Source organism: Phoxinus phoxinus, assembly GCF_949152265.1.
Source record: "Phoxinus phoxinus genome assembly, chromosome: 11".
In the NCBI taxonomy this organism is placed as follows: Eukaryota; Metazoa; Chordata; class Actinopteri; order Cypriniformes; family Leuciscidae; genus Phoxinus; species Phoxinus phoxinus.
The window spans coordinates 34407615-34424048 of NC_136886.1; the positions used below are offsets into that span (position 1 = coordinate 34407615).

At 39.3% G+C, this 16434-nt stretch overlaps 1 protein-coding gene across 1 annotated transcript in view; it reads left to right on the plus strand.

The window, feature by feature from the left end:
• The window catches only part of plxna1b (plexin A1b), a 113049-nt gene extending 103264 nt beyond the window's left edge, over nucleotides 1-9785 (plus strand). Inside the window, exons 18-22 of the mRNA XM_079629513.1 lie at nucleotides 480-670; nucleotides 3624-3793; nucleotides 3871-4083; nucleotides 5472-5622; nucleotides 7108-9785. Of these exons, the coding sequence (XP_079485639.1) occupies nucleotides 480-670; nucleotides 3624-3793; nucleotides 3871-4083; nucleotides 5472-5622; nucleotides 7108-7203 (821 nt within the window). The 3' untranslated portion in view covers nucleotides 7204-9785. The remainder of the gene's footprint in view (nucleotides 1-479; nucleotides 671-3623; nucleotides 3794-3870; nucleotides 4084-5471; nucleotides 5623-7107) is intronic.
• The last annotated feature ends 6649 nt before the right edge of the window (nucleotides 9786-16434 follow it).

A 16434-nucleotide genomic window follows, 5' to 3' on the forward strand; every position in this document is an offset into this window, starting at 1 on the left:
GTCTAGTTTCTCTCCAGTCTAGTTTCTCTCCAGTCTAGTTTCTCTCCAGTCTAGTTTCTCTCCAGTCTAGTTTCTCTCCAGTCTAGTTTCTCTCCAGTCTAGTTTCTCTCCAGTCCAGTTTCTCTCCAGTCCAGTTTCTCTCCAGTCCAGTTTCTCTCCAGTCCAGTTTCTCTCCAGTCCAGTTTCTCTCCAGTATAGTTTCTCTCCAGTGCTCTTTTATGAAGTTACCTCACTTAAGGACTTATTTAGGAAGATTATGCCTGAAAAGGTTTTGGAATGAAATGTTCATTTAAAAAAATATTGTATAATATGACTAGTTTGTTTGGTTTTTATTGTATTTATATGATTTTGTAATTGAATTTTTGCCATGAAGATAGCTTTGAATCCTGACATGGCACTAAATAAAACAATCTGAATCTGTACAGTAAAGTCCACTAAATGTCCGGCGTGTCATGTCTCTTCTAACGGTGTCTGCGCAGAGAGCATGCTGAGAACCGCCAGCAGTCCCGACAGCCTTCGCTCGCGGACGCCCATGATCACGCCAGACCTGGAGAGCGGGACCAAACTCTGGCACCTGGTGAAGAACCACGACCACATGGACCAGCGGGAGGGCGACCGCGGCAGCAAGATGGTGTCCGAGATCTACCTGACGCGCCTGCTGGCCACCAAGGTGAGGAGAGACACGAGTCGTGTCCAGATTACCTTCTCTCCTGAAGCCAACACTGAGAGACTTAACCTGCAGTTCCTCCACTGGCCACTAGGGACCGGCTGCAGAAGAGACTCGATCCCATAGACCCGCATGTTAAAATGCACAACTTTACAGCAGAAAAAAACATGTTTACAGCCTGGTACAAAAAGTGCTTTTGGTCTATATAGCTAATTTTGCCCTTCATGACGACTGTGAGGAGAGTGAATTTTTTTATAACTAATCCGTTTAAATTATATTAAGCCTTAAAGTTCTGCATAACTAAGGGCGTGGCCACTTGAGTGACAGGTGGATTAACTCTGATGTCACTAATAGACGTTTGTCTGCTGTCTGTTAGCGTCACATGACCTCAGCTAATCCACTTTTTTGCCAATTTTCGTTTATCCGGGAGTGACGCGCGGCCAAGATGGTGACGGCCGGCTCCGCCCACTTTGGGCTTCAAAAATGCTCTTCAGAAACACTACGGGTGACGTCACACACACTACGCCCATATTTTTTTACGGTCTATGCAAATTACGCACTATGCACTTATACACAATGTACTACTAATGCACTCAACTGTGTAGTGTATGAACTTTTATTTATTTATATAACTTTTTAATGCATTTTAATAAGAACAAAACATAATTTACATACAGGAGTACATATAACCATACATGTCAGGGGAAACAAAAGGGAAAGAAAGAGAAAAAAGAAAGAAACGCAAAAGTAACTGTTATAAAATTTACAGTTATTCCTTGTGAAGTGTAAATTGTTGTAATTTCTTTATGACTTGACTGTGAAATGAAGCATTATAAATGATGTATGCAGCCGACAAATGAGACGCCGCTATACACTATTATAGTTTAATTCATATTTTTAATTAGCTTTTATTTTTATGTTTGTTTTTAAGTTTTAGTAATTTGTAATGTGCTTTTGTTTCTTTTTAGTTTCTGTTTCTTTAATATTTTTAATATATTTTTTTGTTGTAATTTTACACATTTTTTACACACAACTTACACATTTATTTCAGTTAAAAAATTTTATGTTTAAGTATTTTTATCTTACATTTATATTTAATTTCAATTACTGAAAACAGTTTTTAATAGTTGACTATAACCAGTCACATACTTTTAATGAGAGGAAATCACTCTCATTTACTCTATTGTTCTGGTGTATTACTCAAGCAAGAGTGTTTAGTGTGTTTATTACAGTGAAATCTGTCACTAATATTCTCCGTCTTGTCAAACACACACACACACACACACACACACATTCAAACTAATTGCCTCACTTCTGAAGCACGTGTCTGATTTCCTTAGCTGAAGTCCTCAGACAGTTAGTGTTGACCTTTGTGTGTGAATGACTAGTTGCTCATTAACATTTACCAGTGCTCCCACTCTCACTGAGAACTGTATCTTAATTAGACCAGTGACCTTTGCTTATTGAGCGGTTCGGGAAAAACTGTGTCTTTATCCGTCCTGTCTGACAGTACACAGAAATCTCAGATGCGTTTCCCAGCAGATCCGTCCAGCTTTAATAAAGTCACACTTAAACATGGCTCAATGGCACTGCATTAGATATAAATATAATATATCTCTATAAAATATGATTTTTGCTGTAAGAAAGATGTACAAACACTCAAAAAAATCACCAAAATAACAAACGATTAATTAAGAATTCAAAATTGTTCATGTTTATGCTTACAAATATATGTAGTTTTTCATTGAAGAATTTTACATTTTTTCTATGTTTACAAAATTGTACATATATTAGTACATGTTTGTCTTTACAAAATTAGTTTTCAAAATTAGAATTCATGGCTCATAACTGATATGGTAACCAAAAATTATAAGTATATGCTCACAGAAAAAGTTGTAGCTCATAATTTATTTTTATTTTGAATCAATTATTTGTTTATCTTTGCAAAGGTTAATAAGTTTACATAGAAGAATTTTACTTTTTCTTGTTTACAAAATGACATTTTTACAATATAGAATTTACCTGTAAATCTGTTTGAATACCTTCAAATGTGTATATATATATTCAATCAAATGTTATTTACTGTAAAGAAAGATGCAAAAACACACTTTACAAACAAGAAATCACCAAAACATCAGCTGATTAATTTACTATCTTACATTTTACACATGTGAAGATTGCATTGAAGAATTTTACATTTTCAAATTTACCAAAAAAAAAATTTTTACTAAATAGATTTGTACGTTTGTCTTTACAAAATGAATGAACAGATAAACAGAATTATAAGTCTGTGCTCACAGAATAAGCTGTAGAAAATAGTTTTACGCTTATCTTTTTTATATATACAAGTTTATATTGAAGAATTTAACTTTTTCATGTTTACAAAATGACATCTGTACAATATAGAATTTACATGTAAAGCTGTCTTTAATATAGTTTAAAAATCTATATCAAATGTTATATACAGTAAAGAAAGATGCACAACACACTTCATCAAAACATTGATTGATTGCTCAGTTGATTTATTGATTGATTGATTGGTTGCTCGATTGATTGATCAACATCTGATTTATTTTAATTGATTGATTGGTTGATCAACATCTGATTGATTGATTGATTGATTGCTCAGCATCTGATTGATTAATCGATTGATTGATTGATTGATCAACATCTGATTGATTGATTGATTGATCAACATCTGATTGATTGATTGATTGATTGCTCAGCATCTGATTGATTGATTGATCGATTGATTGATTGATTGATTGCTCAGCATCAGATTGATTGATTGATCGATCGATTGATTGATTGATTGATTGCTCAGCATCTGATTGATTGATTGATCGATTGATCGATTGATCGATTGATTGATCGATTGATCGATTGATTGATTGATCGATTGATCGATTGATTGATTGATCAACATCTGATTGATTGATGTCTCGCTGTCTCACAGGGCACGCTGCAGAAGTTTGTAGACGACCTGTTTGAGACCATCTTCAGCACGGCCCACCGGGGCAGCGCTCTTCCTCTGGCCATCAAATACATGTTCGACTTCTTAGACGAGCAGGCCGACAGACACGTGATTTCAGACCCCGACGTCAGGCACACGTGGAAGAGCAACTGGTGAGTGTGTGTCCTGGGAATCCAGCCGCTCAGTGAAAGCTCTCGTGTTTTCTAATGCGGGTTCTCTGTGTCTGCAGTCTGCCGTTGAGGTTCTGGGTGAACGTGATCAAGAACCCTCAGTTTGTGTTCGACATTCATAAGAACAGCATCACAGACGCGTGTCTGTCGGTGGTGGCTCAGACCTTCATGGACTCCTGCTCCACGTCAGAACACAAACTGGGCAAAGACTCGCCGTCCAACAAGCTTCTCTACGCCAAAGACATCCCCAACTACAAGAACTGGGTGGAGAGGTACGACACGCTCGCGTCACACACTCTGAACGATATATCACATATTCACAATATAAAAATTAAGATACATAGCGGATATTGCAAGGATTATCTGATCAAGCATTTTTGCATTACTACACTTTTAATAGCATCTTTGACTTACAGGTGACATTTGAAAATGGTGCAAAAGTTCATTTATTTCAGTAATTCAACTTAAAAGGTGAGCTAATATATTATATAGACTCATTACATGCAAAGTGAGATATTTCAAGCCTTTATTTGTTATAATTTTGATGATTATGGCTTACTGAAAACCTTCTAAAGGTTAAAAAAAAAATTCTAATTTTGAATTTGGGGTTTTCATAATCTGTAAGCCATAATCATCACAATTATAACAAATGAAGACTTGAAATATCTCACTTTGCATGTAATGAGTCTATATAATATATTAGTTTCACCTTTTAAGTTGAATTACTGAAATAAATGAACTTTTGCAACATATTCTAATTATTCCAGTTTCACCTTTATACTCCAATAGCAAAAATAACATTAGTTACCATTTATTACTATATTTTAATTCTTACATTCACATAGTTTGTGTTGAATATCATCATTATACAAAACCAATAATAGATATAATTATCTTAAACTACCGTTCAAAAGTTTGGGGTCGGTTATGCTCACCATTTCAAAAATACAGTAAAATAAAAAAGGTAAATCTGTGAAATATTAGTACAATTTAAAATAGCTGTTTTCTATGTGAATATATACGGTAGTAAAGTGTAATTTATTTCTGTGATCAAAGCATCATTACTCCAGTCTTCAGTGTCACATGATCCTTCAGAAATCAGTATAATATGATGATTTGATGATCAATAAACATGTATGATTATTATCAGTGGAGATTTGTGTGGAAACCTTGATGCGTTTTATTTGTCAGGATTCTTTAATGAATAGAAAGAAACATTTATTTGAAATGGAAATCTTGTGTAGCATTATAAATGTCACGTTTGATCAATTTAATGCATCATTGCTGAATAAAAGTATATAAAAATAATTATACCGTACTGACCCCAAACTTTTGATCAGTAGTGTATAAATTGTCCATCCTTACTGTGTAGACATGCTATATAGACTAGTGTTCACAATGCAAAACAACCTCCCTAGTTCATTATTTATTGAAACTAAACTGAACAACAGTTCATTCAATAACAGTCGTTTTTGGTGCTAGAAATGCGGATGTTATAATTGAACATTCAGGAAATAAATGCTCTTAAGTGTAGAATATATAAGTTTGATCATGAGTGTGTCTGAGTTACAGCAGATGTCTGGATGAACATGTTTTGCTGTGTTTGATCTGCTGACGTGTGTGTGTGTGTGTGTGTGTGTGTGCGTGTGTGTGTGTGCAGGTATTACTCTGATATCTCGCGGATGCCTGCGATCAGTGATCAGGATATGAGTGCGTATCTGGCTGAACAGTCTCGTCTGCACTTAAGTCAGTTCAACAGCATGAGCGCGCTGCACGAAATCTTCTCCTACATCACCAAATACAAGGACGAGGTGAGTAATAAACCAGCTCAAGACTCGAGCCCTGTTCACACACCGCCAGCGACTCCGTCATCGCTTGTGCTGTCGCTCTAATGTTATCAGTAGTCTGTACGTCTGGCCATATCTATACAAAATACCATCACAAGTGATATATACAACTATATCATTTTAAATTGACGTCATTCAAATTTGACAAATAATACATTTTCTTGTCCCTGATAGTAAACATAATGCAGGGAAAACTGTAAATTAACTGCAGAAGTGCTAAACTTGCGTCATAAAATTACAACACTCAAACTATAAATGTATGAATTAAACTCACTGATGGCCCTATTGTAACGCTCTGAAACACAAGTATCAAACGCGAAACGCTAGTAACTTTGCATCTTGGCAAATCTAAAATGTGTTGGTCTGAAGTTGCTTCATTACTCGTAGGTGTGGTTTGGGCGTAACGTGTAATAAACCAATCAGAGCGTCCTCTCACATTCCCTTTAAGAGCCGGCGCGCTTGTTCCACGGCGGATTGCTATTATAACGGCGGGTTTGCCAGCGCACGCAACTTACATGATGGTAACTGGTAAAAGTCTTCAGAATTCAGTTTCCTGGTTCTTGACGGATAACCCACTGTCAGATGTCCTTATATACCGATGCGTCTCGCCACTATTGACCAAACAGGGTTGATCTGTCATTACTACAATTAGCCTGAATAATTTGGGTAAATGTGTAAGCTAGATTTATGCCTATTTTTACACATCATCAATGATTTCCCTCGTGTGGTAATATTTTTCCTTGTAATTATGTATGGTTTCCAAAAATATGAACTGCTGCGTCTGTGTAGATGAGAGAAGCAAAGTGTGTGTGTTGTGCACACGCTAGATTATGGCCAAGCATGCACACTTAAAATAGCATCTGAATAACGCGCCGCTGACTTTAGACTGGGTTTCTCCTGGTCAGTGGCGGAGTTGTTTTCTGAAACTGCAGAATATAACCAGGGAACGTTTGCGCCGGAACACACTCCTCTTTTCACTGAACCGCCCCCGCGAGCGCAAGTTCATTCCCTAATTTACAGACGTGCGTCTGTGGAGGGAAAAGTCCGCTGTGCGTCGGTGCAGAATAGGAATTCTACATGCGTTGGCGAACAATGTCAGTTGCGCTGGGTGCAAGATACGGCGCTAAGACTGTCAGACAACAGTTTCTTTTCCATGCATCATTTTACCGTATTATATCCATGTATGTGATTACAGTCAAATCATATAAAACGGCGAAATCGGCCTCAAACTCTTCTGTCTTGCCTTCTTTCCTATTGGTTGTCGCTTGCGAAAATCGCTTTTCATTTGCGTAAAGTTGTAATTTCTGAACTTTTTTTGTGTCGCCGTAAGTCGCCAGCGCTCCATTGAAATGAATGGGATTGTGTCGTTTCGTCGCTGGCGTGTGAACGGGGCTTCGGTGCGACTGCGCTCTCGATGTCATGTGTTCACCTGTGTTTCTGCTTGTGCAGATCCTGTCAGCGCTGGAGAGAGACGAACAGTCCCGTCGGCAGAGACTGAGGTCTAAGCTGGAGCAGGTGATCGACACCATGGCTCTTTCCAGCTGATCGGGACTCTTACAGACACCAGGACAGAACCACAACGCTGAATGTAGGTGGTGTCGATTCTTGCGTTGTTTTCGGATGATTGGCTGTCGAGTGCGCTGGACGTTTTCACACAACACGGACAAAGACGCTCTTTCCTGTTTTGAAGAGACAATGAGGACGTTCGGATCCTCTAATGAAGTCATGTGACTGTGTCACGAGCCAATGATCGCGGCGGATCGAAGGACACTGATTGCGTGTTTACTATGTTTTATTATTTTGTACAAATGTCATCGACTGCCGCTCTCCGCTCTCTTTGCCACTTGTGTTTCTGCTGAATTTGCACAGTTTACAGAATCATCGAGCGACTGCCTCCGTCTCTCATGTACGTACGCCCGCGCGGGGTTGGGCAAACGCAAGTGTCGGCGAAGGGGAATTTGACTTTACACAATGACAAAAAGAAGGAAAAAAATGACAAAAATATGAATAAAAATCTTGTCTTGTGCCATGTTTTATTTGAATGTTGTTTAATGCTGAGTGAAGTAGGAATGTGCTCTGATTGTTTTACAATGAAAAAAATGACGACAGAGGAGATAATTCTTCCAAAAATGTTTTATTTTGACTGAACTGCAAAGCTTTAATTACTATTTCATCAGATGCTACAGGACGGACTCTCGATCTCAGACGCCAGACCAACTCGCTCCTCACACGCGTGCGTCTGATCATTACACTCGTTTATTCTCCGGCGGTTTTCAGGTGGAAAAATCACTGCGTTTACTCAAATAAACGAGTGAAAGGAGGCCGAGTGAATGGTTTCTGTGGCGTATCGATACTGAGGGACGACACACTCGTTCATCAGGCCTTCAGCCTTCGTCATCAGAAAAGAGAATCGGCCGTTTGTCTGTTAATGAGACGGACCTGAGCAATCCTGATCGAGTCAGACGGATCAATCGCGCTGGATTACGAGGACACATCACGCTTGTTTTGAATCATTTGTTTCCTCTTGAACCTGAGATCCATCACTCATGAGCCAATGTTTGGGTGTGTATCGCTTCATACAGTGGTGCGAGCAGGAGGAGTGGACACGGAGAGAGCATCAGTGCTGAAATATTGCTCTAGTTTCTCGATTTCCTTTAATCAATCTTCCATGCTCTCGTGAGTCTCTTCCGACCCGTTCCTCATATCATCTTCAACTTGAAGACCCCGTGAGATCAACATCTGTTAGATTTGAGTGCATCGTATTATGCTGATGTTCTCTTACATAAATGACCAAATTATAGAGGTTTCACTTCCTGAAAATATTGGCTAATTTGCGATTTTCTGAGATGACATGCGACTAAAATGGCTGAATTAGCAGCTTAAAAGTAATTCGACGTAATTGAGTCCTTTTTGAGAAATATGTCAGCATTTCATGGGGTCTTTAAGTCTGATTTCACCAAAATATCAGTCTAAAAGCCTGTTCACTCCAAGATAACTCTATTGGCATCCACAGCAATGCACAATAACTTTGTTTTCTCCAAGCATGCACTTCTGATATGTTCTGTGAATAAAATGAAGGATTTTGATTGGCTGTCAACGTTTTTATCATTCATGAGCCGGAAAAATAAATTGCTGAAAGTTATTCCAATTATGTATTTCCTCTGAGCCGCTAAAATTATATGATTTAAGTCATCATTCTTGGAGTGAACAAACCTCAAAACCGCTTTATTTTCACGGTTTGTAACTAAAGTAACCAGCTCTGATCTGATCCCTGAGACAAAAAGGCAGAAAATAGTCTCTCTCTCTTAACACTGAAGTTTAAACTTTGACTTTTTTTCTTCTGCTGATATTAATCTGTTCATCATAATCTTCATCAATAACCTTGTTCTGTCAGCGTGACGGTGCACGTCTGCACTTTACACAGCTGATCCTGTATCACACACACACACTCACGGTTGGTGAAGTGGTGTTTGGTCAGTGTAAATGCAGTGTTGATCCTCTAATCGTGCTTTAAAACGAGTTCAGAACATCTCAGGATCTTCCGCTCTGGAGTTTCAGAAACTCACTGGTGATGATCGGACGTTGGGCTTGCGGTTCTTCCCAGGGACTCTCGATGTTTACACCTGAATGTCAAATCACATGTAAAAAAAATCACATTGTGTTTTAATTTATTTATATTTTGATTGTGTTTCTTGGATTGAAATGTGTCTAAACTGGTGCTTCTCACGTGTTCTCTGCTCTTCTGATGTGTAACGGCTTTCATGAATCTGCTCTTTAACTCGAGATCTCCGTGAAGGTCCGTCATGATAACATGCAATAATATTGCAGAAACTCGAACCTCATCCCTTCTTTGCTTCATTTCTTTCCAATAATTTCTGAAAAATAATGAAGTATCTTTCCTTCAGACCTGAACACGATGCAGAGATGAACAAGATGGTTTGTGTAGTTGGTGAAACTGAAATAATAACAGACCTTTGAATAATTATGATTCACGACTCAGACTGTCACTGGTATCTATTCATGTGTAAATATTTGTTTTTTATTTTGCAGATTTACTACTTGTAAATAAACTGGCATCAAGGAGAGATTAAACATGTTTTTGCTAAATAAATAAACTCTGGTGATTTTCCTTCTGTCTTTCTGATGGCAAATATTTCATCTGTTCAGATCGGATCGGGGATTTCCAATCACTTCTGTTTAACCTGCATGATGAACATGTGAAGAACACAGCGATGAAGGGGAGGAACTGTAGAACGAGTGCAAAACTATACACACTAAAAGCTACGCACAGATATGAAGATGAACTGATAAATAGTGCAAAAACTGACACTTAAAGGGATACTTCAGCATTTAGCATTAAGCTTTGTATCAGTAGAAAACCTGTAGTATTTTTAAATGACCGTACTTCCCTCCCTCATGTCCCCCTGAGACGAGAGATTTATGTATTTTTTGTCTGTAAAATATCCTACTATGGCGCAAAAATCGCCATTTTGCGCCGCTAGAGACTCCAGCCAGTAGGAGGCGCTAGATCTGCATGTTTTCAACCCGCCCATAGAGGAGGGATCTCACTCACAGAATGTACAAATAGTGTCAGCCATCTTTTATTTGGAAGCTAAGCTAACAGGCTCTTGTTCTGTGGAGAAAGCTGAGTAGTAGCGGTGACCATCCTCTTTTTCCCGGACATGTCCGGCCGTCGAGATCGTCCAAAATGTCCGGGATTCAGCTTTTGCTTTCTGCAGTCGCCATTCATTGTTTACATGCACAGCTTTTGTTTCAATCTAACATGATGAACGGCGACTGCAGAACACAAAAGCCGAATCCCGGACATTTTTGGCCAATCCTGGGCAGACTCGTCACGGAGACTCACTAGTAGCCTAGCCTTGTTGTTTAACTGCGCTCTTACCGGTAGGCGTGGCTTGGGCGTGGCCTCGTAGGGCAGCGAAGCAAGTGCATTCTGGGAGTTGTTGTCTTTCATCCACATGAGCCAAAAATAAATTTTCTGGCTTTTCTCAGTCTAGAAGGCTCCAAATTCAAAAATAATTTCACATTTCTTCTACATAAATGACCCAATTTCAATACACATTCATCTTTACAAAGGTGAAGTATCCCTTTAAGATAAAAATTTCAAACAAAAGTAAATAATATATATATATATATATGTAAAAACCTAATAAAAGTAATTATGTCTGAAAAATGGCATAACCCAGTTTGTATTTTTATGTAGAACTATACAGACATCTAGAGGTTATGTCATGGTATTACACGGGATTTTCTTTTCGTTTGTTCCCACCAGATGACACTAATCTGCCCCATTTTACATTTCTTTGCTCTATTTTATCTTAAATACTGCATTAATTGAAAAATAGTAAAATACCCCTTTTTTTTTTGCTTCCGACGCCCACGAGTTAAACTTCAGCCTGTAACTGCGTAAAATGAGTAAAATAGCGTCTTTTACCCATTGCAACTTGGAATAAAGCACACAGGACTATAGCCTATCATTATGATATTTCTCAGTCATTTTAGATAAACCGCCTCAGTTTCCATTATAATGTTCTGGACTTTGTTTTTCTTTTTTGCAATATGCATGTTATTGTTCCAGCGAGGAAAGAAAGTCACAGATGTTTGTAACGACGGGATGGTTACTTCTAGATTATTCCTCGAAAGGCTGCAAAGTTCTATGAACTGTGATAAAGTTTTGAAGTAAACACACAGAAAGCTTTCTAATTAGCAGACGTCAGTGTTTTCTACATGTAGCTTTTAGAACTCAGCTAGCTTTAGATGAAATTATTTCTGGCCTTGTGTGGGTGTAAGTGTGAAAAGCACATTATAACTAAGTTCTGTTAATTACACAAGTATATGTTCTCTCCCTGTGTGTGTGTGTGTGTGTGTGTGTGTGTGTTTGTGTGTGTGTGTGTGTGTGTGTGTGTGTGTGTGTGTGTGTGTGTGTGTGTGTGTGTGTGTGTGTGTGTGTGTGTGTGTGTGTGTGTGTGTGTGTGTGTGTGTGTGTGTGTGTGTGTGCGTGTGCCAGTGATGGGCCATCGTGTGTGTGTGTGTGTCATTGATGGGCCATCGTGTGTGTGCCAGTGATGGGCCATCGTGTGTGTGCCAGTGATGGGCCATCGTGTGTGTGTGTGTGTGTCATTGATGGGCCATCGTGTGTGTGCCAGTGATGGGCCATCGTGTGTGTGTGTGCCAGTGATGGGCCATCGTGTGTGTGTGTGTGTGTCATTGATGGGCCATCGTGTGTGTGTGTGTGTCATTGATGGGCCATCGTGTGTGTGTGTGCCAGTGATGGGCCATCGTGTGTGTGTGTGTGTCATTGATGGGCCATCGTGTGTGTGTGTGTGTCATTGATGGGCCATCGTGTGTGTGTGTGCCAGTGATGGGCCATCGTGTGTGTGTGTGTGTCATTGATGGGCCATCGTGTGTGTGTGTGCCAGTGATGGGCCATCGTGTGTGTGTGTGTGTCATTGATGGGCCATCGTGTGTCTGTGTGTGCCAGTGATGGGCCATCGTGTGTGTGTGTCAGGGTGCTTCAGTGATGGGCCATCGTGTGTGTGTGTCAGGGTGCTTCAGTGATGGGCCATCGTGTGTGTGTGTCAGGGTGCTTCAGTGATGGGCCATCGTGTGTCTGTGTGTGCCAGTGATGGGCCATCGTGTGTGTGTGTCAGGGTGCTTCAGTGATGGGCCATCGTGTGTCTGTGTGTGCCAGTGATGGGCCATCGTGTGTGTGTGTCAGGGTGCTTCAGTGATGGGCCATCGTGTGTGTGTGTCAGGGTGCTTCAGTGATGGGCCATCGTGTGTGTGTGTCAGGGTGCTTCAGTGATGGGCCATCGTGTGTGTGTGTCAGGGTGCTTCAGTGATGGGCCATCGTGTGTCTGTGTGTGTCATTGATGGGCCATCGTGTGTGTGTGTGCCAGTGATTTTAGGCTAACTGTAAATCAATCTCCAAACAAGCCTCGCTTTGGCTTGATTTTCTTAAAAATTGTCACACCAGTTTGTTTCAATTGAAGTAGCCAGTGGAGTTTGGCATTACGTTATCTTAAAAAAAATTAAATAAAAAAAAAGACAATAGCCTACGTGATTGGATTGTGAAGTACACAGGGATTGTGTTTTGCATCGTAGCAAACTTGAGAAGTGAATCTGTGAGGTTCAGGTGAACAGCTCTGATCTGTGTATAGATGTGGGAATCAGCGTGATTTACATCTACACACACACACACACACTGAGAGCACCACAGGCGGTGTGTCCTCTGATTCTTCCGGTGTGTTAATCACAGCTCACGTCTCTGCTTATGAAGCGACAGACTGTTCAGAGTGGAGTACACGCTAAAACTGCTGGGTTGTTTTAACCCAATTTTGGGTCAAATATGAACAAACCCAAACGTTGGATTAAAAATCCATTATAAAAATGTAACCCAACGGCTGGGTTTGTCCACATTTGACCCAAAATTGGGTTAAAACAACCCAGCATTTTTATAGTAGCTCGCTATTTAGTGAATAATACACCGTATATGATCGTGTACTAGTTTTTTTTTTCTTCTTCTTCTTTTTTTTTACTGCTAAATGAAATGCGTCACAATTCAGTGCAACATATTAGTGGTGTCAAGTTATCAACTTGGAAAAATCAATGGCAATTTCACATCTTTAATTACATTTTGTATATAAACGTCTCTTTGGTGAAACCTGTCGTTCTGAAGATGTTAATACTCAAGTTAACCTCTTACATATTTAAAACAGTAATATCCTATACTAAACCTAAACTAATCTTGACAAACTATCATTTGAAAGCTTACAATCTCTAGTTTACATATTTGGTGACTGATTTTCAAAATAAATGACAGAGCCGAAATGTATCAATTTGCAACAAGAATATGTTCATAACTTCAATTTGATGTGTAACTCTTTTTGATTTTTAATTTATATTTTATATAAAATATGAATAATGAAATTTTTAACATTGTACATTTTCATAAACTCAAACTTCTATAACTTTTTTCTGTTTAACTTAATTTATTTCACAAAATCTGCCAAATGTCTTCTTTAAAACAAGACCAATCTTACATCTATATTCCAAAGTATTCTTGAATTACAAACATTTAAGTTCGAAATGTGCATCTTCATGTCTATTAGAAAAAAAGGGCTGCCGCTTAAGTCAATTTAAAGTTGTGCATTATTGCATTACACAACGCATCAGATATTTTCAATGCATGCAGAAAATGTGTAGGCTATACTGGGCATATTACGTTTTTGAAGTGTGGTTTAGAACCCTTTTAAAAAATTGTAACTATAACAAATAGAGAATTTAATACTAAAATACTAACCCACCATTTTGGTTGTCACCATTGTTATTATAAAAGCATATTGAATTGATTATATTTTTCACAATATTAAACCTTATGCACACAGGGATGCGGCTTCTTTCCTCAAAAGTCTTGCTTCTATTAGAAGTAAATCTAAAACTCAATGTTTGGTTGTTTTCTCTTGAACTATAATTACTAAAGAAATGTGCATAAAATAACTAAACCGCAACTAAAAGCATTCCTGAATCTAAACTGAAACGAGAAGTGCATTTTAAAAGGGTGTTAAAATAACATGTTTATAAATATAAAACAATCCTCATAACCTTCATTTGACTACGGTTACCATGGTAATTTGGCGAGGAGTCCAACACCAGCGCAACTAAACGTGTGTGTGTGAGTTTTGCTGGAGTCAGCCAGAGAGAATCTGAGTGTAAGCCGTGGCGTATCATGAATAATTCTGCTCTCACTTCGTCTTCGAGCTTTAGCCACCGGCGTCTCCAGCTCGTGCTTTACGAGTGACTCTTCTGCCTGTGTGTGTGTGTGTGTGTGTGTGTGTGTGTGTGTGTGTGTGACGCTGGCCGAGACCAGAGCCAAGAGAACGACATTGCACAAGGACACGCCATCTTATTCAAGGGCCCTGTAGCGTTATCATGCATATTACACACTCCTGTGTGTGTGTGTGTGTGTGTGTGTGTGTGTGTAATGACATGTGTATTACACTGGTATTGCAGCTTAAACGTGGTTTATGAGGACATTTCATGAGTCCTCGTAATTCAAATAGCTTAAAAAACATAAAAAAACAATGTTTTGTTAAAAATGTAAAAATGCAGAATGTTTCCTGTGATGAGGTTTAGGGAGTGTGTGTGTGTGTGTGTGTGTGTGTGTTAGGGATAGGGGCAGTGTGTGTGTGTGTGCTTGTACAACTATCTTTGTGAGGACCAGTTTGAGTTTTAGACCATTGGAGTGAGGACAAAGAGTAAAGTGAGGACATTTTCCATCTCACTTTCTGAGAGCCCTTTAAAGGCCGGTTTGATGGTCAAGACTTGGCTTTAGAGATAAGGTTATGATTAGGTTAAGGGTCAGGGTTCAGGTTAGGCACTTAGTTATGTTGGGTAAGGTTAGGGTAAACTGCTAGAGATTGCATTGTGTCAATGAATGTCCTCATAAAGATAGATGTACAAAATTGTGTGTGTGTGTGTGTGTGTGTGTGTGTGTGTGTGTGTGTGTGTGTGTGTGTGTGTGTGTGTGTGTGTGTGTGTGTACGACAGCACTTCATGCTTAGTTCGGTGCCTGTATTTCTCCTGGTATCAATAAATGCATCCGTCTATTTATCTAAATAGTAATTTGCTTCAATATGTCAAAGTTAAAGTGGCATAATTTTGTCTTCAATTACATTTAATTAAATTTAATGTTCATCCATGACACATTTACTATTGATAGATTTTCATTCAAAACTGAAAGGGGGATTTTTAATTGAATTTGGGTGAATATACGACAGTGATGCGAGAATGCTCCGAGGGGAAGAATGTCTTCTGCTCATATAAAGCCATGTGTTGCAATCTTCCGCTCGCGTTTTCTCTCCTTTGCCTCGCCTCGACAGCTATCTGACGATGTCATTTCCTTTTCCTCCAATCAGGTCAAGCCCTCGAGGAGCAGTGTGTGTTTCTGATGCGGCGTTGAGTCTCTCATCCGCACTGAAGATGGATTAACAAGAGTCGTCAGCACTAGTAACACACACACACACACACACACACACACACACACACACACACACACACACACACACACACACACACACACACACACACACACACACACCCTATCCCTTAACCAGCCCATCACACACACACACACACACACACACACACACACACACACACACACACACACACACACACACACACACACACACACACACCCTATCCCTTAACCAGCCCATCACACACACACACACACACACACACGCACACACACACACACACACGCACACACACACTCCCTTAATCTGCCCATCACAGGAAACATTTCTGCATTTTTACATTTTTAATAAAACATTGGGGGGGTTTTATGTTTTTTTTGTTTATGTTTAACAAAAACATTTTGTTTATGTTTTTGTTTTTATGTTTATTTGAATTACGAGGACTCATGAAATGTCCTCATAAACCATGTTTAAGTTGTAATACCAGTGTAATACACATGCCATTATACACAGACACACACACACCCTATCCCTAAACCTGCCCATCACACACACACACACACACACACACCCTAAACCTGCCCATCACACACACACACACACACACACACACTGCATCTATTCCTAAACCTGCCCAACACACACACACACACCCTATCCCTAAACCTGCCCATCACACACACACACCCTATCCCTAAACCTGCCCATCACACACACACACACACACACACACCCTATCCCTAAACCTGCCCATCACACACACACACACACACAC